Source organism: Suncus etruscus, chromosome 18 (genome assembly GCF_024139225.1).
Source record: "Suncus etruscus isolate mSunEtr1 chromosome 18, mSunEtr1.pri.cur, whole genome shotgun sequence".
NCBI classification, from domain to species: Eukaryota; Metazoa; Chordata; class Mammalia; order Eulipotyphla; family Soricidae; genus Suncus; species Suncus etruscus.
The window spans coordinates 11107578-11131606 of NC_064865.1; the positions used below are offsets into that span (position 1 = coordinate 11107578).

The window sequence follows — 24029 nt, forward strand, 5'->3', positions numbered from 1 at the left end:
CCCCGGAGATCATTCCTGGCTCTGTTCTAGAGTTGCTCAAGCTAGTGTTCTAGGGACCTTATGGTTCCAGTAATTGCAACTGGGCCCCTGTCTGTAAAGGCACCCATTGTAGCACGTTGAGCTATTTTCTGGACCCGAATTTCCTTTTTATTATTATTTCTTGATTTTATTTATTTATTTTTTGTGGGGAGAGAACACCCAGTGATGCTGAGGGGTTACTCCTGGCTATGCTCGCAGAAATCGCTCCTGGCTTAGGGGACTATATAGGATGCTGGGAGATTGAACCACTGTCTGTCCTAGGTCAACATGTGTAAGGCAAACTCCCTACTGACTGTGCCACTGCTCCAGCCCCCGAATTTCCTTTTTAATTTAGTATTAAACAATTGTTTTACACTGAGGCATCAATTATTAATAGAAACATATACATCTCAAGACATCTTAATTCTACTATGGAGTTTAGGCAATGAACAACTTAGATTTCTTGAAACTTAGTGCCAAATATTTTTATTGAAACATCACATTTAAAAGAGAAACTAAAGGAAAAAAATGGTGAAAAATTTTAGAGGACACAAAATTTGTGCCTCAAACTTAAATGTATATATACTCACTATTGCTTTCTTTCATTTAAATGAAGTTTTCAAACACAGAAAGGAATGTGGAAGCATGTGGCATGAACCATTGAATTGCAATACCTAGGGCATGGAGCATTTTATAGTATTTTAGATCATATCGCACATTACATCAATAAGCATGTGTATATGTTTATGCAATATGTATAGATTAGCTGGCAAAGGATTCAATTAAGACATTATTTTATTCTTAAAAACTTTTTTGGCCACATACGCCAGTGTTCTTGGCCTACTTCTGACTCTGCTCAGGCCTCTTTCTTGGTGCTGCTACTCAGGACTCCAACCATGGCTTGATGCAAGCAAAGAAAGTAAATTAACAGTTGTGATATTACTCTGGTCCTTTTTAAATAAAATCCATTTTTATTGAGCACTTACTATGTGTCAGTAACTTGTCAGGGTGAGTATAGAGCAATGACCAAAGCCAAATCCCTACTTTCATTTTCACAAGATTTGAACATTACAAATTCACAAAGGACTATATCTTTACTACCAGAATGAATGACTAGAGAGATTATAATATAATTTTATGTTAATATTTCCTTGTTATTATTTTTATTTAAACAGCTTGATAACAAATATGATTGTAGTTGGGTTTCAGTCATGTAAAGAACATTCCCCTTTCACCAGTGCAACATTCCTATCACCAATGTCCAAAATCTCACTCCTCACCACCCTACCCCTGCCTGTACTCTAGATAGGCTTTCTACTTCTCTCATTCATTCACATTGCTATGATAGTTCTCAATGTAGTTATTTCTCTAACAGCACTCATCACTCTTTGTGGTGAGCTTCATATCATGAGCTGGAACTTCCAGCCCTTCTCTCTTTTGTCTCTGAGGATAATTTCAAAAATGTCTTTTATTTTTCTTAAAACTCATAGATGAGTGAGACTATTCTGCATCTATCTCTCTTCCTCTGGCTTATGTCACTCAGCATAATAGATTCCATGTACATTCATGTATAGAAAAATTTCATGACTTCACCAGATTATAGTATGATTTTTAATAAACATCAGGGAAGAGGTGTTCAGTAGACAGATAACTGAGTAACTGAGGAGAATGAACCATGTAGGTATTTAAGGAGAAGGGTTAACAAGCAAGAATTTGCTCTGCATGTGTCTTCTGCTTTCACTTTTATGGCACTGGACATACACACTTCAAACTCTGTAATCTTTGCTTCCTTGGATAGAAAGAGGAGATAACAAAATTTGACTAGTTTTATCTATTGCTTTTACTTTCTGAATTTGGGCTGATACAGCAAGTTTTGACACTTGATAGACCAGACAAAGCTATTATAACAAGTGGAAGAAAATTAATGATACACACAGGTACATCAGAACAGGAGAGAAAATGTTTCAATTTCTTAGTGAAGATATCAACTATTTTGAGAACTTGAATTTTAAAATAGTCTCAAACTCATTAATAGAAGGTACTGCAGGAGAGCCTTCCCATTTGTGTACCTAATTCTGGTTGCTTATTTTAGGTCTTTCCAGTGATGAGGTCATGGACTCTGGCTTTCCATTTAATTTTGTAACTGATTACCAGGTTGATGTCAGAAAGACTTATACTGCTGAACATTCAAACAATTTCTAGCTCAGGCATATTACAAGGTTACCCTTCTTCAGGGATTGATTCAAAGGAATTTTCCTGGATCATTTGTTGAATATGTGACCCTTCCCTCTAGTCCTTGCCTTGAATTATTTCTCAAACTCAGATGCAAAACAGTTATCCAAGGAGATTCTCTGGCTCCAGCATCCTTAGCATTTGATTTCACCATAAACTGCTTAGGGACTCTGTATCTTAAACAACTCTTTATAGAGACACTGTTTAAAACATAGTCTTTAAAATGAAGACAAAGGGGCATGGTAATGTAGCTCAGTTGTACAGTACTTGCTTTCCATGTGTCCATTCCTGGGTTTGGTCTTTGGTACCAAAAAATAAAATAATTTAACAAAATTTAAAATAAATTAAATAAGATTTTCTAAAGTTTTTATATTTATGAATATTTAAATATCTTACCTTTAATATTAAAATTTATTTATTTATTTATTTATTTATTTATTTATTTATTTATTTTTGTTTTTTGGGTCACACCTGGCAGTGCTCAGAAATTACTCCTGGCAGGCTCGGGGGACCATGTGGGATGCGGGATTTGAACCACCGTCCTTCTGAATGAAAGGCAAATACCCTGCTTCCATGTTATCTCTCCAGCCCCTAAAATTTTATTTTTTAAATGCTCTCTGATGTAGATTCTGAAATGGTATAGGTAGATAAATGGTCCCAGATAAATGGTCCTCCCCCCTTCTTTTTCTGATGCTGTCTTCATTTTAGTATTTTCGATCCTCAGGAATTAGTCCTGTGTTAGAAAGTTGTTCCAAGTAATGCTCAGGAGACCATTTTAGGATTTATCACCATTTTCTTCACTTCAGAATGAACTTTTACCTTATTCTCCTAGCTTCAGTAGGAAATAAGTAAAATTAAGAATTATTTTATAGGGTTAAAGAGATAGTACAGAGGGAAAGGTATTGGCGTTGCATGCTACCTGCCCCCAGCACCATATAAGGTCTCCTGAGTACCATCTGAAGTGATCCTGAACATAGAGAAGGATTAACCATTGAACAAAGTGATTTCTGATCAGAGAATTAGGAGTAGCCTCTGAGCACTGCCAGGGATGGCTACTACTCTTTTTTAATTAATATTTTGTTGTTTATTTTCATGATTCTTCAGATTCAAGATGATGCTCACAGGCCACCCATCATTTCTATGGCCCTGTGAGCATTTTACTATGCCATATGCCCTTCCAGAACTTAAAATGAGAAGACTTGATGTTGGAGATACAGAAAAATAGAAAGCTTTTCTTTATTCCAAAACCTTGCTAGTGACTGAGCTAGGACTGCTGAAGAGGTATCAATTTCCTTTTCCAAAGGAAAGAAAGTTTACTGATGTTTGGACAGCATATTTTTAAATTTTTCTTCTTAAATATAACCCAGGGCACAATTGTCCATGGGATATAATTACTAGTATTATAAACGTGCCTTCTATTCTTAATGCTCATCTTCCATTTGCCTCCTACACCTCATCAGAGAACCTTTGAAGCAGCTATTTTATATGAAAGTGGTATTCCCATTTGTCTTGAATCTGGATGGAAGAAGAACTCTGAGAAGACAAGCATGCTGTATATATTACGTGGAGTAAATCACCTTCTCTCTTCTGACTTCAATGCATTTATCATAATGATAGTTCCATTGGGAGGACTTTTTAAATGCTTGTTCCCAAGCCATCATACAGACATGCTTCATCATTCATTCTTGTTTATGTTGCTTTTTTGTTCTCTCCTTAAAAAATTCTGAGAGCCACACCTCGTTGTGCTCAGGGGCTATTCCTGACTCTGAGATCAAGAGTCACTCTTGACAATATTTCATGTGAGGTGCTGGGGATTTGAACCAGTATCAAAGCCATTTCGGCCTCATGTCTTACCTCCAGTACAATCTCTACAATCCTGATGTTTTTTCTGTTTCATTTTGAAAGACACATGGAAAGCAAAAGGTTCTGACATGATGAATAATGGGGATGGAGGTTTTTCCTTAATATCTCTCTCAATTTTGCCTCCTTACTAGTTTGAATATAAGATTTTGGATTGTCATTCAAAGTCAAGAGGCATTTTACCTGTGCTTAAGCTTGTCCCAACAAAGAGGTACTAAGCCCAGAGGATGAGGCACCAATAATGTCTAAGAAGGCAGAGTGGGGAGACCGGGGCTGAGCACTTGAAAAGAGGAATGTTATAATAAAGCAGAAATACTTGGCAGTAGAGTCAGTTGAAAAATGATACCAATTACATAAAGCAAAATGCCACCCATCAAGCAGAACATTTTAATTCTCTCTATTCTAGGCTATTTAGAACTTTTTTGCCCAAGATTCAATATATTTCTATGAAAAATAAAAATGAAATCAACCCTATCTTCTAGGGAGAAAGGAAAAAAAAGAACAAGGAAACATTCCTCACATATTATTGGAGAGTTCCAGAGGCTGAGTACAGAAGCACCTTAACAATAATACTAATTCTTTTTGTTTTTCTTTTTTAGTTAAAGAGGAAGAACATGATTCATTTTATTGATGTTTAAATTATATGCATCTTAAAGAAGCTTCTGTTCTGATTGCTTACCTATACTGAGCTGTTTTAACCAACCAAAACCTTTAACCAAACTGTCTTCCAGGGTAAGTTTTCCTTCCAGTTCTGTCGGAGGTGGTCCAACACTCACAGCTGGTTTCCTGAGAGAGTGCCACAAGATGGCGACAACGTCACGGTGGAGAATGGCCATTCACTCCTGCTTGACACCAATACAAGCATCCTTGGCTTCGTGCATGTTAAAGGTTTGCGGAGTTTGCAACTTGGTGGTGGCATTTTTTTTTATACGTAATTTTATGAGTTGCAAGGGCAGGGTGGGAGAGCAGTTTTTTTTTTTTTGACAAGTTTTAGCACTTGGTGGATGAACTATTCTTGGATGGAAATGAGACTTGACTGAGAGGGAAGACTTGGTTACAAGTTGAAGAGAGCCTTTTGCTTTGGATTCTGAGAAGCACAGAGCTTGATGATTTTAATTTTTCAAAACACAAGAAAGTTAACTGTGTTCTCTGAAAGAATCTGATTCTTTATTCCAGCACTTTGTAGTCATGTTTGTTCAGGGCAGCCCCCACAATATAGTGAAATGCTCTGAAATCGGTTAATGCTGCTGCCTTTGAAATTCCCTGCCAAGAAAGCAATGTCTTCCTGCTTTTACACTGTTGTGGTTTTGACTTCCTGGTCCCATGGAAAGTCATATAAATAGGCTTCCTTATTGCAAAACTGGTCACATAGCTCTAGGGTCTAGGAGAGTTGGAAGAAACTGAGAATTCAAATTTCAATTCCTCGACCATATCACCAAGTGACTAAGTCTGTTATTCCAGCTCTCCGTGAGCATGTTTCCTTATCTGCTAAATAAGAATAAAAATCCTTGCTTTGTTTGGTAGATGATAATAAGGATTGGTTAGAAAAGTGACTGGATTTTTTTTTTCCTGGCAAATGAAAATTGCTTGGGAAATAGGATTAGTTATAGATTTCTATAAAACTCGACACTAAAACACTATTCTTTAATAAATATGTTTAACGCAGGAACATTTGTTCTTGTTAAAGTAAGAACATGGTTACAGATGGAAAATCAAATATTTCAAAGAGGTAAACTGATGTAGTTTTGATACCTGCATCTCAAACAGAATTATTTTTAAATCTAAATAGGGATTTTATTATCCTATATTCTAGAAAAATATTCTTTTCTAATAGAAGAGAGAAATGTTCAGGTTCATGAGTTAATTTGTGCCTTTTCAGGAAATCAGCTGATCATCTCAAATTTTTTATCTCAAATCTTTTGTGTTTCCTGTGTGTGTGTGGGTACCCACATATATAAATGTGTATACATGTATATGTATATATAATTAATGCTTATGAGGAGTGACACTATTAACTTCCTAAAAATAGTAATGACAAGTAAAATTTTAGACTTAGAGTCTCATCTCAAAGAAAAGATGTTTTTGCAGGCCCTTAACCGGGGCTCTCCACACAGAAGAAAAATTCTTCATAAAAATGACAAATCCTTCAGAATCTTCAGGATGTTTGTTCTTTATTGATATTATTTGAGAGATGTTTGCTAGCTGTAACTAATGATGAATTGAGTCTATATTTATTCTCTCCACTTAGATGCAGTTTTAATCTAAAAATGATGCAGCTAGAACCAGAGACTAAATAAACAAAGAGAGATAGCAAAGGCTAAGAAAATATAGGGACATATGGAATGTGCTTGACACTCTTAGAGAGCTGAAGAATATAAATACTTTCTCAACTTGTTTCCTTTCGAAAGTGGCTTTCCTTATTATTGTTGTTTTAGGCACTATTTCTTCTTCATATTATTTAGAATAAATAAGAGTAGTGGTTACCAATTTCTGTACAAAATGGAATGCAGAAATTGTTGACAGGTAGCAGAGTTGCCTAGAGTGAAACTAAGTATTTTTTTTATAATAGAGATGAGTCACAGCTTCTAGAAAGAATAAGAATGAAAAAATGATACAGAGCAAACTAGGTTTAACAGATAACTTATAAATGCTTAATAAATAGTTGAGTTATTCTGAGAAACAAGAAAAACTAAAAAATAATACTGACTATTAGCAATGTATACTAACACTAGAAAAATTAATTAGGGAGCAACTATAAAAGAATAAAATATTTAGATTTAAATATTAAATTCAGATACTTGGGGCCGGAGAGATAGCATGGAGGTAGGGTGTTTGCCTTCCATGCAGAAGGAGGGTGGTTCTAATCCTGGCATCTCATATGGTCCCCTGAACCTACCAGGAGCAATTTCTGAGTGTAGAACCAGGAGTAACCCCTGAACACTGCCGGTTGTGACCCCAAAACCAAAAAAATAAAATTCAGATACTAAGAATATAGACAGAACTAATTTGAGTGTGAGAATTTATATCCAATTTATTTGTATAGTGTAATATTCAAATTGAATCATGGATAGGAAATAAGGGCATATAATTCATCTGAGATAGCAACCTATATATATATATATAGACTTAAGTATGAATAACTTCATAATATCATTTAATGAAACCACATAAACGCAATGGCTTATGTTAAAAATATCTTTTAGTTATTTTAAATTTCTTTCCGTTACTCACATCCATCAGTATGGCTGGCTAGATTAGTCAATATCTTCTTTGGTACCCATTTAGTCCCAAATAGCATCAGTTATGGTGGGGATAATTTAAAACTATTTGCTAAGGAACAGTTGATAATACAGTGATTAGAACGCATGTCTGGCATGTTTTTAACTCAGATTAGATTTCATCTGACTCCCTGAGTATTATTGGATGCAGTAGCCTTGAAACTACAGATTGTTGCAGGATGTAGTCTGGGAGGCTCCCAGCGCAGCTGAATTGGTCCAGGAATCCTCAGAACTTGAACAGCATCATATTTTCAGGCTCTAACATTTAACCACTGGCCAAATTGATAGAGAATCACTATTGGGGGGTCTTGTCTTCTGACTACCACATGGGAGCACCCCTTCATGACCTCTTAATTGGTATCTGTGTTTCTAACTCATGGACTCCTTTGGTATTAGAACCTCAGTTTTTCTTGGGACAAAAATGTATATAAGAAAGATACTTTTTTTTTTTCTGGGTTTCCTTTTTCATCTGACATATCTTTTTCTAAAAGGTGGCCAATGAGATGTAAGGAAAGATGTATGGTTAGAAACCTGGAAAAAGAAATTTAAAGCAATGATCAATATAGGCATTTCTGATTTATACTTCCTTCTTCCTACTCCTTGCTGCTGGATGTAAATGTGATAGATGCTTTTTCAGCTTTCATTGTGGTTCATGAGCAGACTCCATAAGAATGGAAAAGAATGGTTCTTAAGAATGGAAAAGAGGGGGCCTGTGAGGTGGCGCTAAAGGTAAAGTGTCTGCCTTGCAAGCGCTAGTCAAGGAAAGTCTGCGGTTCCATCCCCCTGCATCTCATATGATCCTCCCAAGCCAGGGGCGATTTCTGAGCGCTTAGCCAGGAGTAACCCCTGAGCATCAAACGGGTGTGGCACCCCCACAAAAAAAAAAAAAGAATAGAAAAGAAAAAAAAAAGAAACTCAAATCGCTAGTGAATTTGGAATTGGTATACAAGGGGCACTTCTTACATGTAATGTTATTTTTTAATAATAGGTAAAAAAAAAAGCCTTCATTCCTTGGTCATTAAATTTTACTACATACACTAAAATAACTTCCAATCATTTGTGTAAATGTATATCAATTATTTTGAGTTCTTTTCTCAAGTCCTCCTGGTGGATTTTCATCTCATTTTTCTCTTTAAGTATAAGATCTAAAGTCTAATATTATCAAAGTTCTGATATCTCTGATATCTTTATTGCTCTTGATTTCTAATTCACTCTACTCCAGTTCTTACATGAATATTCAAGGCAGACACTTCCGGTGGACTTTTGCACACAGATATTCCTGTAACTAGACTACTTGCTTCATTTGTTTTTTGAGAAAAAGTAAATCTATCAAAGAGATATTGCTGTTCATTCCTTTTTCTTCTTCTTATTGTTATTATTCTTTTTTATTTTAGTGAAGCAAGGTAGTTTTTTTTTTAATTTTTATTTTGACCAAAGTGCATTACAAATCTTTCACAGTAATATTCTAGGTACATAGCGACATTGAATCAGTCTAGATTTATTTAAGATGTGAGGGAAGAAAAAAGAGAAAGTGCATGTTCAAGAGAGAAAATGAGCTTCTTCATTGTAGAAAAAGCAAAGAGACATACGGACAAGCAAGTGGGATACATGTTCAAGAGAGAACATGGACTTGAAGAACCTGGGCATTCATTTTATAAATATCACTATTCTCTCGTTCTGTTACACACAATCTTTTTATTTTGCTACTCTTTCTTCATAGCACATATCAGCACATAACATATCTACTTGTCATTCTTTTTTTTTAAATAAGTTCAAATAGGAAAATAACCTTTCAGCAATAATTATCACAATCTACTGTGTCTAGGGCTAGGGTTCAAAAATACATATTGCTTTTTATTTTTATTTCATTGAATTTATCCTTAATTGGGGGTGTTACCACACCCAGTGAGGCTCAGAAGCTATTCCTGGCTCAGTGTTTGGGGAAAAATAAGTGGTGTTAGGGTTGTCAGGGTTGACCATGGGGCAGGAAGTACGTATTTTGAATGTTGATTTTGAAATTAATGGACAAGTAAAATGGCCCAGAGTTAAGGCTCTGGATAAAACTTAAGTAAAAGTATGATTTTTAAACATTTGCTCTCTTAAACATTACTTTTTCCAGATAATTTATTTTCATGAGCCCTATATTGTGTTATTTTATATGTGAAATAAAATAATATAAAACATGCTATAAAACCATGTGTACACACATGTGTAAACAATGCACATATTAATATATTCTACTCATGACTGTACACCTGTGTATAAATAGTTATCTTTACAACCTTTTAGAAATATAAAATATACACCTGTGAATAAGTGGGCATCTTTATGACCTTTTGGGAATAGGTATTTATTTTGGTAAATTACTTCTCTGTTTCTAATTGCATTTAAAAACTTTTTCCACTAGTGAAGAGCCTCAACTCTCAAAAACCTGATTTCTCTAGTTTAGCTCTAACCTTCTAATGTTATTTTTTGGGGAGTCTCTAGATTGTGTGTATGTACTTGATGGATATTCAAAAACTAATAAATTATTATATCAGCAGCAGCATCTATAACAATTTATCTATGAGTAGTTATTACTCATTCTTATCATCTGAAAAAGTGACTGTGTGCATTTTCTCTGTTTTCCTAATACTATCACTTAACTGTGATAAAATGTGAGAAAGTTCAAGTCAAATTTAATTTCTTCAAAATATTTTAATGAACAAATCATAATGCACTAACGTGGAAGGAATGTCTCAGCTGGTTTTGAAAATGTCATCAAGAATACATTTTACATGGAATATGCACCCACTCTGAAAGGATTAGTGCTAAATAAAAGTGAAACTAGATCACCTAAGAGCAACATTTGGAACTACTTTATGAAAATATTGCATCCTCTATATTATTTTTCCATGAATGGAAGCCAAAATCTTAACATACAGTAGACCAGGCTCTTACATTGGGAAAACCAACACTTCTACATATGGTCCCTGAGAGCCTTGAATTTCTTGTGCTATACTTATATTTCCATCTATAAAATGGAATTAACATTTTTCTTATAAGTACAACTTATATAGTGGAAAGGAGGATTATAAAATTTGAAGGCTTTTTGGAAATGGTACCAGAGACAAAATTTTTCCCATTATTTATGATGTTACTTATATCATTCCCAAGTTTCCTTGAAAAACAACAGATAATTTGGTGACCATGTTAAGCCTTCAGTTTTATTTACTTTAATATGCAGACAACTCAGAACTTCTGTGTATTTACTATTTTTTACTTCTTAACTTTTCCTCCCTGCTTAAAAATATTATTTTTAGGGGCTGCTGTTAAACACAAAAGAGAATTAACCCAATCAATTAATACTAATGAGCTGGGATGGAAGTAGGCATATTGCCTGAATTTAGTTAATTATATTTTTGTTCTTTTATGTTAAGATGCCCATAGGCATTGCTGAATTAAAATTTATTATTTTATTGCAAGTAATTATGATGAGCAATATTAACAAAGGAGGCACATTACCCTCTTGTTACAGCCCTCATGCATCTTGGGAAGGGAAGCGTTCATACTTTCTGAATGAAGCAGTGCAATTTCTCTCTGTTCTCGTGATCAAGAAACTTGGCATGAGTTGACCTGGAAGATAATGCTTAATAAAGGGCCAATTAGAGAAAAATGAACTCTAAAAGTCCTTGCCCCTTTATTGTTGGACTTTCAGAAAGTTTTTTTTTTTTTTATAATGTGTCTTACAACTTACAATATCACTTTAAAATGCTTGAGCAGAAACTTGTTTCTAGTCTCTATTGCTGCTTAATAGTGCACTGATTTCCTTTAATGGGATTTTCTATTTCTTGGTCTACTGGTGTATACCAATGCAGTTAAATGCTTGGCAGGCTCTCGAGCCAGAAAGAACTGAATCTTTGTCTGGGCTCAGCCTCTTCCCAGTTTTGTGACCTTGACAAGTTTCATAGTGTCCACAAACCTCAGGTTTCTACCATTAGAGAAATGCCTATTGTGATGGCATCAGTAATAATGATGGAGGATTGTGATGATATTTGCTATTTATTATTACATGACACTACTACAATGTAGCATCCAACTCTTTCATATGTTTTCATTTTAAAATGAAGATATATTTGTAAAGTTCTTAGATCATTCATATTAGTTCTTTTTTTTTTCTTTTCTTTTTTTTGGTCTTGCTGAGAATAACAGAGATGAGTAAATATCAGGACTAAGATTCAGTTTTATGTGCAAATAGTAGCTATGTCTAAATACAAAGAAAACTGGATTGCTGCATTTGTTATATAATATTTTGTTTGTTTTCCTCTTGTTATCTTCAGAATGCATATTGAAGGATTTTTCTTTCAATGGCCAAAGAGGGCAGGACAGAAGAGTCTATCCATTTGATTGTTTTCATTTTCCATTTATTCTCTGAGTTGTTTTAACTTGGTGAAAAAGTGCTTGTATGGGGCAGTTTGGAATGTGGTCTCCTTTTCTCCAAATATTTGTTTATTCTATAGTTTTGAGGACACTTGGGTCTTTTTTTGGGGGACAGACCATTTGGGAGTTCTAGAGCATAGAAATTTATATTCTTGACTTCTTTAGTTGACAAATCTAATTTTGACACACAATGTTTCCTTATAGAGTTTCTTCATTCTTGATAAAAATTAAAGAATCTCAAAGTAAGTCATGAAGTGTATGGTCATATATATATATATATATGTATGTATTATAAGCATATGTAAATGTCTCTATAATATATTTACACATACCATATTCCTTTTTTAGTTTATTTTCATGTTTACTATTCTATGACTTGGGTGGTGCCTAGTTAGTTTTGTGCTCAACATATTTTAGTTGTGGTGTTTCTACACATTATTTTGGCAGTGCATACATATACTATGTAGTGGTATACTAACTATGAGAAAGAATTATAAATAGCAATTACACTGGGATCGCACACTGTTTATGACATGACCAGGGACTAATCTTTTAGCCTGAGATCTACCTATAGTCATATTGAGGGGAAAAAAAGCTGGTTTTTTTTAAATCCCAAATTTTGTTCAACTGTTTTATTTTAGAGGGTCCTGATTCTGCTTCAGTTTCTGTAGGTGCATGCTAAATCAATGCAGTCATGCAGAAATTCTGGGAAACGGGGTTCCCTGAAGCAGTATGTTCTCACTGTGCATCAGGTCTGTGTGAATCACTAAAAAGATTACCTTTTGCTCAAAATGTTAAGACTTCACAGATACCACTTTGAATCGAAAGAAAATATAGTTTAATCCAGAATAGAATGATAAATAAAATATTCTACACTTGAATGACCCCCTCTCATAATTTCAGCTAGGATGAATAGGTACAGAAAATGAAAGATGCTTGATTTCTTGCACTAAGATCAGAAGACTGGGTGCTTGAGCTCAACTCTGAGGCAGGCACAGATTCTCTGTGACATTAGATAAAGTTCTTGTCTGAAAATAAATGTACAAATGGGAAAATGCTGACTTTGTGAGGAAAAAGCATTTTTTACAACTGTTTGCTAGATGATGGTTATTTCAGGAGGAAATAGGGTAAAAATTTGGCAAAGCTTTCTTAATATTTTCAGGCATTGAACTCCAGAAGGTACTGGTATGGGCAAACACTTTAAAAGCAGGCTTCGTGAAGACAATGCATCAGAATTTTCCCGAGTTATTGGAATTTTTGCTTAAGTTTTATTTTTTTTTATTTTGAGCATTTATCTTGAGCATCATTTGTTTTTATCTTGTCAGTTTTAATGGCTAGCTGATATTACTCATTTTATGAAAAAGAATTTTGATAGCTATATCCAAAATTAACGTGAGTCACTGGTAAAAATTTTAATTGGCTAAGAATTTGAATTGATTTTATATCAACTGTTTACAAGTTTAACATTAGGGTATATTTGGTTCTTCCTCTTTTTTGCCTTTAGCAAAGGTACAGTCTATGTGATGAACTGAATGAAGTTGAAATCAGATCTATTTTTACTTGTTATATTACCAAGCACATAGTAGGCACTCAAATATCTATGGAATGAGTGAACTAATGTATGAAATCTGATCTGCAGAGTAGACTACAGTAGTTGTGAATTTCTCTATAATCAGGAATCTTCCTGGTAGTCTCACATATTAGTACATTAGTCCAGACAGTGACCAATTTCATTTACTATTTGTGTATCAGAAGATTGGAGACAAAGGCTTTTTAATGTGGGGGACACTTGGCTCTAAAACTTCTTATTTTTTCCAATCAGACATGGACTTAAATTATTTACCTCCAGAGAATAGTCCCAGACATACTTGATTAGCCTTAAATGAAAGATAAAGCATTGCTGTGAGAAAGGACATGCTTTCAATAGATGGGCAGACAGACAGATAGATAGATATTAAATAATTTACAGTTTCATATTTTGACAACTTGGATAATATAGCATGAAAAATGCTCTTCAAGGGACCCAACTCTAGCACAGAAGCCATGATATTTTCAGTAAAATAAGATAAATGTTTCCAACTTACTTCTTTAAAATCTTTTATTTGCTTTCCATTAGCCTTTGAGATCAGGACTAAATTCCTTAATTTGTCTTACAGGTTCCAACAGGACTATGTTTTTTCTTACCTCTTTCCTTCATTTGTTGATTAACTATTGTTATATTGCTATATCCTGTTTATGTGAATAGAGTGTAGGGCTAGAAAATGAGGATTTTTGTACAGCTTAAAGTGTTAGGAAGCTGACCATTCCATTACTATTTTTTTCAAATATACTGTAATATATCTGAGGAGATAGGACCATGAAAGGATATATTTACATAAATAATACTTTGAGGTGATAAAGAAACAACTATTATCATTTATTTCTAAAATGATTCTCACCTAACTAAATCATGCCTGGTACTTTTTAAATAAACAGATTTCTCAGAAAATGTATCAAATTGCAGGAGTGGTCAAACCTGGGAGGCTAATGAATCATTGAGTTAATATTGAGTTAATGCTAATTAAAATTTGTAAAAGAGAAGGAAGGAGATTATTTGAATAAGTAATTTTGTAGCTAGGAAGATTTGCTTGATACTGACTTTAAAATAAAAATAGGTTGTTTCCCACTATTTTTTTTTCTAAAAAGTGTCTCCTCTGTTCCCTATCTTGCTCTTTTCAGCCTCAAGCAGTATTTCTGAAACCAGGGAATAACTAGCAGAGGTCCTGGAGGTCAATGTTAAACTCTTTAATAGTAAAAAAAAAATTTTATTAATTTTATGCAGGTAGAAAAGAAAGAAGGATTTCATTAAGTAACAATTGATATCAGCAGTTATAATAGCAAAAGTCAGTTTTTGACATCTCAGTGCTTGAGGTTTTTTTTCACATATTTTTAACTAGTTTTCTTCTATTTCACTTTTGTAATTAGTATAGAATGAATTCATGCATAAGGTTAATTAATGAGCTTTATGTCTTGTAGAAAAAAATAAAAGTCTGATTAACTTAGAAAGTAGCATAGAGGACTGGAGTGGGCCATATGCTGGCCTGAACACAGCCAAGTGTAGCTCTGATGTCCCTGAACACATGGGTATGACCCTGGTCACTTCCAGTATCCCCAGAGCCCGAGAAGAGCCACAAAGTTGGGCATTAACAATGAATCGATCATCAGGTCCATATCACTGGGCTCAGTATTGCCAGGAATGCCTTTTCTCTAGATCCTTAAACACTGCCTACAAGGTTATTTCTCCCCACACACTCAAAGAAAAATGATGGAAAGACAGTCATAGCCTTAATTTTCCTTCTCAGTTATTTTAAATGTTGGCCTATCTGTAAAATCAAACTGTAATGCACTTTACCCAGGACAATTCAGTATGAAACTTCTGGAAGCCAAGATGGTATTTTTATTTTAGCAGTTAACTAAAGAACTGGAAAGAACAGTAAAAGTAAAGGAGAGTAAAAGTTGGTTAAGTAATTATGTGCAGGAATCAGCAATCCCATCCTTCTATTCCTCCACCTGCTAGATGCAAACCAACTTTAAAGTCTATAGTCACCTCGAGCAATAGCTTAACTTACATATCGAAGTGGTACTCAAAATGTTCCAGATCATTGGTGTCAGCTTCAGCATTACCTGGAAACTTACTAGAAATGAAAATCGGGGGGCCCAGCAGCAGGGTAGCTCTCCTGGTGATTCAGATGAATATTTAAGTTTGAGAACTACTAGCCTGAAACAATAAAGAGAACTATAGAGAACTGTCAGGACTGGAAGCCAATTAACTTGATCAAGTTACTCTTTACCCACAGGCTCTAAGACCCCTTGCAAAGAACAGTGGTAACTAGGCTGTCCCCACTGAAAGGGCCCATTCTGAATGGCAATTTTAGTAAGATGTTAGTTCCAGCAAGGGAAATAATGGTAGAAACTGTCTCCGTCACCAACAATTGTTAGCTGATCTGAACCAGTAGTTTTGTTTCTTACATGCTTTCTTCCTTCTTTCCTTTTTTTTTTTTTTTTCTTTCAGGATGTGGGGACAGTTTACACCAATTTTACTCAGGTACTACTTCTCATATGGGATGGCTCCTCCTGATGCTTTGGGAATCGTGGTGCTGGGATTGAACCCAGGCTTTCAGCATTCAGAGCATGTACCTAGCCCTTTGAGCCATCTCCCTTGCTGGTTTTTTTTTTTTGTTGTTGTTGTTTGATTGTTTACATTGCCTTCTTGACTATACACCGCAGTACTAATTTAGAAATTAGAATGTGGGACTATACAGCACAGGACTAATTGAGGAATGAGAATGTGGGGTGCATTTTGGAAAGGTGTAAAATCCTTTTAATATTTTTTGCACACTGAGAACATTTTTGCAAACACTTTGGAGTTCATATTTTATTTTTTTAATCAGGCAGAGCCATTACAATTAAAATATCGTTAGAGTGATTCTGGCAAGTATTGCAATAGCATGTTTTTTAATTAAAGAAAGAACAGGGGGGGATGCATAAGCAGCATCAGCTAAAGGGGAAAATTTCATCCGATATCTATTTTAATTGAAATGGAAAAAAAAATCTCTGCAGCTGCAGTGTGTGTTGTGTGTGTGTGTGTGTGTGTGTGTGTGTGTGTGTGTGTGACTCCTAGGTTTCTAGGTTTAGGTGTTTTGTGCTTGATTAATTAGTAGCCAGCCAGAGAGTCCATTCCCTTTGCCCCCAATCCTTAAAGCCTGATTTATGCCTCACATCCCCATGAATATGTGAGGGCTCAGGCATCTATTTCCTGAGCTGCTAGTGGATAGGATTATGGAGCGTGCACTGAGCTCTTGGGGGCTCTCGTTTGCCAGCCAAATTGATTTTCCGCCTCTCTGGCTAGGGACAAGCCCACCTCGAAGGCTTCCAGGCTCTGCTCCAGTGGTTCAGGCACAAGTCTAATCCGGATCTTGCCAACAAAGAAAGTTGTGTGCATCCCTATCACCGCATAGTTTTCAGGCTGGGACTCTTCTACCTAAACGCTACTTCCCTCCATCACCCCCCACCCACTTTCTCACCTTTTTCACATACACCACTTCTGTGACTGCACAGGACGGTAGGGAATAGCAATATGCTTCAATTATGTCCAACAACTCAGTCATTCTTTTCCAGACAGAGCAGGTTGTGCCCTTCTGAATGGATGATAATCTATGATTCTCCAGGGAATGGAAATTATAGTCTGTTTGATGTTTTGTTTCTGCAACTCTTAAAAGGCAATGCGATAAAGGTAGAAAAGTGTTCGAAGTTGTTAATTGAAGAACTGTGTTTTACAACGTTATTGGTGGTTGAGTTTTAGACATTTAATATTCTAGCTCCAATCCCACCCCTAATGTCAACTTTCCTCTACTAGGATTTTCAAGTTCCCCTCCTGCTCTGCCTACCCCCTCCTCCCTTCTCCATCTTGTACCTTTAACAGACATGTTTTGAAGTTTGATGGCTGTGGGTCTTTTCTTTTTTAAAAATTTTAGGTCACAACCAGCGTTGCTCAGAGGATACTCCTGGTTCTGCACTCTGAAATCACTCTTGGCAGACTCGGGCACTATGTAGGATGTCAGAGATCAAACCTGTCATGTCCAAAAATGCCCTTTCCATTGTGCTATCCGTTAACATCATGATGGGGTGGTTGTAGTTTTTAGTCTCTTAAAACTGATTCTGTAATTTGGATATAAAACTTTACCATTCTTCACATTGCTAATATATCTAAGGCCCCTGATTGCTCTTCCCCATAACCTTCCCTTCTGCTATTACTACTTCTCTTCCTTGATTTCTTTCCTTACCCTCCCAATACTTTCGGGTCAGTGTTGACCTATATTTTTCCTCTTTATTATATTATTCCTCATTATTGCATTATTCATTTATTCTCTATATCATAGGTAAGTAAGATCATTCTACGGTTTTCTTCTGGCTTACTTCACATGACATGATAACCTCCAATTCCATTCAAGTTCCATCAAATAGCACAATTTTATCATTCCTTAAAGCTGCATCAGATTTCATTACTTTTAAAGAAATTTTTCAAAGATTGTACAAAAATGTGAATAGAGGCTAAGCAAAGTAACTAAGTAATTTAGATTATATGCATCTAAAATGTAGAGAGTTAAAGCTTTTTCAAAATTAAATTTATTGGCTGGAGTGGTAGCACAATGGTAGGGTGTTTGCCTTGATTCCAGCTGATCCAGGATGGACCCAGGTTCAATTCCCTGCATCCCATATAATACCCCAAACCAGGAGCAATTTCTGAGCACAGAACCAGGAGTAAACCCTGAGTGCCACTGGGTGTGGCCTCAAAACCAAAAATTTTTTTTAATTTATATTTTTCTTGGGCCAACATGATTACAAATGGTATTAGTGTTTATGCTTTTCCTATCCAAAATTAAAGAGTTCAATTTCTGAATCATGAATGACCTAGTTTGGTAGTAGAGATTGATCTGAAAAGATGGGTCCTCAGATTTCTCTATAATTTTACTCCGTCTATTAATCTCTGGCTTTTCCTCTGTTTACATATGGATTCGTTCTCTTGGGTTCTTCCTATAATCTGACATTTGCTTCATATTCTTTCTTTTTTCGGGGGGGGTCACACCCAGCAGCGCTTAGGGGTCACTATTGGCTCTCAGAAAATGCTCAGAAAATGCCCCTGGCAGGCTCGAGGGACCATATGGGATGCCAGGATTCGAAATGCCATCCTTCTGCATGCAAGGCAAATGCCCTTACCTCCATGCTATCTCTCTGGCCTCTTGCTTCATATTCTAAATGAACTCTTAGTTCTATAAATTAACTCTAAATTTTGTTACTTAAACCTAGGTCTTTAATATGTCAAGCTGTGATACTAAAGGCTTAAATCTCCATTTAACTACCTTCAGAGTTCTTTGAAAGTTCTTTAGAAACTACCACAACCTGACTGAAACCCAACTACAATCATATTTGTAATCATGGTGTTTAAATAAAGAAATTGAAAAAAAGAATATGTATATGCTTCTAAAAAGTGAGAAAAAATACAAATACTGTAAAAATAAAAAAAAACGACCACAACCTTCTGTTTCTTTTTCTTCTAAAAATCAATTATTTGATCTAATCTCAGAAATATTTGCTCTTTCATATCTTTATGCTACTCTTTACATAGCAATCTATGAGTTTGTTCTCATATACTCATTTTTCTGTTTTCACTTCCAGATTCTCCAGAGACCTCATTCTCCTCCATAACTTTAAGCTCTATTAAGCACTATGTTAAACACAGGGCTTTATTTATTTATTTATTTATTTATTTATTTATTTATTTATTTATTTATTTTTTGGCTTTTGGGTCACACCCAGCAGTGCTCAGGGGATCCTCCTGGCTCTAGTTCAGAAATCGTTCCTGGCAGGCTTGGAGAACCACATGGGATGCCAGGATTAGAACCACCATCTTTCTGCATGCAAGGAAAATGCGCTACCACCATGCTATCTCTTTCGCCCCCATAGGGGCTATTGAAACAAAAAGTATTCACCAAAAATCCTGGATTTTGTGATGTTCTATTGTCAGGGAAGTTGCCAATAAGAAAAACAAGTAATTTCAAAAGTGTATTCTCATAATTTCTTTGGAGAAAAATGTGGCAGAAAAGATTACCCAAGTGTTTAGTGGTTCTTGGTGGGCAATGCACACTGAGAGGGAAAAAGCTGTGAGTAATGAAGGAATAAGAATTTCTAAGATGGGACTGGAGAGATAGCATGGAGGTAAGCTGTTTGCCTTGCATGCAGAAGGTCGATGGTTCAAATCCCTGCATCCTATATGGTCGATCGCTCAGCCTGCCAGGAGCAATTTCTGAGCATAGAGCCAGGAGTAACCCCTGAGGGCTGCCAATTGTGACCCTCCACCCCAAAAAAATTTCTAAGAGACAGGAAGATTGAGTCTAAGGAAGATCTGAAGGAGAGGAAGTCAGAAAGGAGAGTCTTAAGGTTTTTAACTACCTTGATTTTGCACATGATATGACTCATTGGAGAACTTGGCTGTGAAATCACAAGCTAATAGTTGCATGAAGAGTATCTCTAAAGGGATCCGAGATACCTCTCAAGTGGTAGAAACAAGCATACTATGTATAAACACCTGAATTTGTTTTCTGACACTTCATGATTCCCTGTACACCATCAGGTGTGACTCTGAATCAAGTTTGCACTCATAGACTGAGAGTCACTGGAAGTAGCTCCAAGCTCCAAGTTGTAGCACTCACATTAAAAATTAAAAAAATATACATTAAAAGTTTTAAGAAGAAGGTTTTATTAGAATAGAGGCAAGACCAGGAACAGGGTGTTGAGTTAAAAGGATGGTATAACACACTAGGGACAAGGTGGGTGAATCAGATAACAGTGATAGCTGTGGAAGTAATGAGTTGTTGGATCTTGGGAAGCACTTTAAGAGAAAACTGTGTTCAATTTCCAGAAGATTTGATTGGTTGTGGTGTGTGGGTATGTGAAAGTCAATTCTGGGGTTTTCTTACTTGGGGACTGAAAGGCTGGAGTGGCCACTTATGAGATGAAAATGACTGGGGATGATCAGTGGAGGGATTTATATATTGGATGCTCTAGAAAAGGATGCCTGAGAAAGCTCCAAGTAGAACTGTTGAGTAGAGAATTTGATATATGACTCTTGAGATGAAGTCTGGGGTCAACCTTGGAAAAACATAAAAATTACAAATCATTAGTTGATGATATTTAAAAGCTTAAGACAAGATGACACGACCATGACACCATTCATAGTATGATAAAGATTGTGGTGAAAGAAATGAGGCTTGGGACATTTCCAATACTGATTGGCTGAGGAGATTGGGTGGGGGTACTTGGGAGGTAGAAAAACAAGAAATGCACATTGCTGCATAGTGAGGAATATGAGTTTCAAGATAGGTGTAACCAGGAAGCAATGGTTACTTATGAAAGGCGAGGAGCACTTAACATTGGACTCAGGAATGTGGTTCCTCTGCTGACCTTGGCAAGACCTATTTTGGTGACATTGAAGGTGGGCCAACAAAGAAGGATTCTAGAGCGCCTAGAGGGAAACAACTGAAAATAGCGGTATAGCCTTTTGAAGAGTCCTATTGTTTGATAAGATCTTTAAACTTACATATTTTTGGTCAGGAATCACATAAAACCATGTACTTATTTTCTTAACACACATAATAAATCATTTTTGTGGTTATTACAGAGGATGGCTAATTGTAGAGTTAGCCAAAAACATGTTTTGATGTCCTTTGCAAACATTCGCTAGCTGCTAAAAGTCTGTTTTACTTCCCTTTCAAAGAAATATAAGAGATGTTTAATGGAAAGAAGTGATTACATGTAAAAAGTTGTGTTCATTTATTTACTTTAGAGGGAAACTAACAATAATGATGGTTGATTGATTTTTATAAAATTACCCAAGGTCACTTGTAGGACAAACTCAGCTTTCATGAACAATCATAACAAGCAATTTAAGGGTCACAGCCAAAGGCTGATTTCGACCCTGCTCTTTATTTTAGCTTTCCGAAATGGGGTCAAACACTATAATGTGTGAAATAAAGTCCTCCCATGTCTTCCCCCTATTCAACTAACTGTCCTTTAAAGCGTCCCTCTGTATATTTGTTTTAAGCTAATAAAGTGTGAGGGCGAATAACTTGTGGTGATTTACAGAACTAGATTAAATGTATACTTTGTACTTCACACTAATATGTTTTACTTTAGTAATCACTTAGCACTATCACAACCAAAAAAGAGTAAATTTCTTTTCAAACTTTCAATTAACTAACATTTTTGTATACTTGCCACTGACAAAATAAAAAGGGAATCTTTTTAGCAGGAAATAGCAGTTATCATAATTAATAATTCATGTTTATACTACTCTTGCCAACATGAGTCACTCATTTTCTTTGAACTAATCTTTTCCCTCTTCATTAACATCAGTATTAGTTCCTGCAGTAAGTGACATTTAAAAATATCTACAATTTTCTTCTGTAAACTTAATATTTTCCTTGATCGTACAAGAGCCAAAATTCAGGTTTATAAATTTATCCACTAATCCTTGTAATCTGTCTCAAATCCTTTATGAAATGAGGCGAGCTGTATCTATATTAACAAAAGTTAAATGAGTCATATATAAACAAGCCATAAGCAAACTTCTTAGGTGAACACATGTTTTTACTTAAAAGTAACCCTGATAACAATCATAATAAAAAAAAGTTACTTGATGGTTTGGGTTCTGTACATCTATATGTACATATATATTACATATACATATATGTATATACATGTATATATGAATACACACATATATGTTGGTTCACTCTACCTATTCTGGGCAGAAAATACTAACTTTAAATTTTCTGGTCTATGAAATTTGGTGCATGATATCAGCATGACACTTGTTTTGAAGGACATTTAAGACAAGGATATTGTAGGTGCTTGACCAGAATTCATGTGTTGTTTTTTTCTAGTGAACTTCAAAGTTCACTACAGTATAGAAGGAAGATGTTATTTGGATATCTACATCAAAGTCATTGAAAAATCAAAACATTCTTTTGTTGTTTGGGGACAAAGTTGGTTGTGTTCGGGCTTATTCCTGGATATATCCTCAGGTGTCACCCCCTAGAAGTGGTTAGGGAATCGTTTGCAATGCTGGGCTTAAACCCAGGTTGGATACATGCAAGGCAATGACTTTATCTTTGGTACCATCTCTCCAGTCCCCTAAATGCATTGCTAATGATTTGGGGGCCACACTAAGCAGTACTCAGGATTTACTCCTGGCTCTGAGCTCAGAGATCACTTCTGGTAAGCCTCCGGGGACCATCTTCAGAGACAGGCATCAAAATTGCATTGGCTTTGTGAAAGGCAAGGACCCTATCCTCAGTCCTATCTTCCCATTCCCAACCCTGTAATTACTTTTCATGATGTGGATGTTAAATATAACTGGAAGAAGCCTCAATTAAAATGGGATCATATATTCAGTGAGAAAACAGACAAACCCATGATCTGTGGCTCTTAATGAGACCAATTTTGGGGAACCAAATTGACAAGAAATTTTATGGTACTTATGAATATATGGCAGGACAATAACTGAGTCAAGACAGGAACCTTAATTCTATCCCCTGACTAATTTGCTCAATAGACTAATTTAGCTTTTCTGGACATTTATAATGAAGATACCCTGTTTTACAAATCCATTACGTACCCATTTAAGATAATTAATGTCATGTGGTTCTGAGTGGAAAGTGCTTAATAAAGAAAAGAATAGGACCTGAGGCCAGAGCAATAGCACAGCAGTAGGGCATTTACCTTGCACAAGACCAACCCCAACAGATCTGGGTTTGATTCCTGGCAAACCATATGGTCCCCGTAGACTGCCAGGGGTGATTTCTGAGTGCAGAGTCAGGAGTGACTCCTGAGAGCCCCCGGGTGTGACCCCCAAACCAATAAATAAATAAAAGAAGAATGTGACCTGTTACTCTACTCCCATTTGTTCTCTCTACCATACAGGAGGATATATGATGTTTATTGCATTTCTAATGATTAGTATTATCATTGTGATGACAATGGAAAGATAAACTGAAGTCAAAATTCTAGGAGGGGCTTTCAAAGTAGTACCACCACTTTAGCATTAAATCTATTAATTACCAAAGGAGAGTTTATTGATTTTTGAATACTTGGCTTTAGACTATAACCTATTCACAGTCTTTACAATCCATAGAGAGATGTTGGAAGGAAATGGTAGAACATGGGGTCTCATTATGAACTTTGAGTAGAAACAGCAGTCATGTGGAACAGAGAAGAGGAGAGTGATGTTAGCTACTGGCACCATCTCAATGAGTTGCAAATAGGTATCAGACTCTACACTAGAAAATCCTAAATTCCCTAAATGAGGGAATAACTTTCTAAAAATGTTATATGGATGGAAATGTACTAGACAGCCATGGTAAGGTACATTATTATAAAGGGAGACTGGAAGAAAGAATACTTTAAGGAGTCTAATTCTGAGTGAAGATTCTGCAACTGTCACTTCCAGTGCATGACTCAGGCTTAACTTTGAAGACTGATGCCATAAACAGACCCAAAGGAAGCCCAAAAGATATTTTAAAACAGAGAAAAGGTCAGGGAATAAGTGAATGGCATATTTGACTTAGGGGCCAAATATTTATTGATTACAATCTCTACTATGATGGGAGCAAACAAAAATAACTA

General features: G+C 35.7%; 1 protein-coding gene across 1 annotated transcript in view; it reads left to right on the forward strand.

The window, feature by feature from the left end:
• The window catches only part of PKHD1 (PKHD1 ciliary IPT domain containing fibrocystin/polyductin), a 507893-nt gene that overhangs the window by 142184 nt on the left and 341680 nt on the right, over nt 1-24029 (forward strand). Inside the window, exon 35 of the mRNA XM_049765224.1 lies at nt 4842-4998. Coding sequence (XP_049621181.1) covers nt 4842-4998 — 157 coding nt within the window. The remainder of the gene's footprint in view (nt 1-4841; nt 4999-24029) is intronic.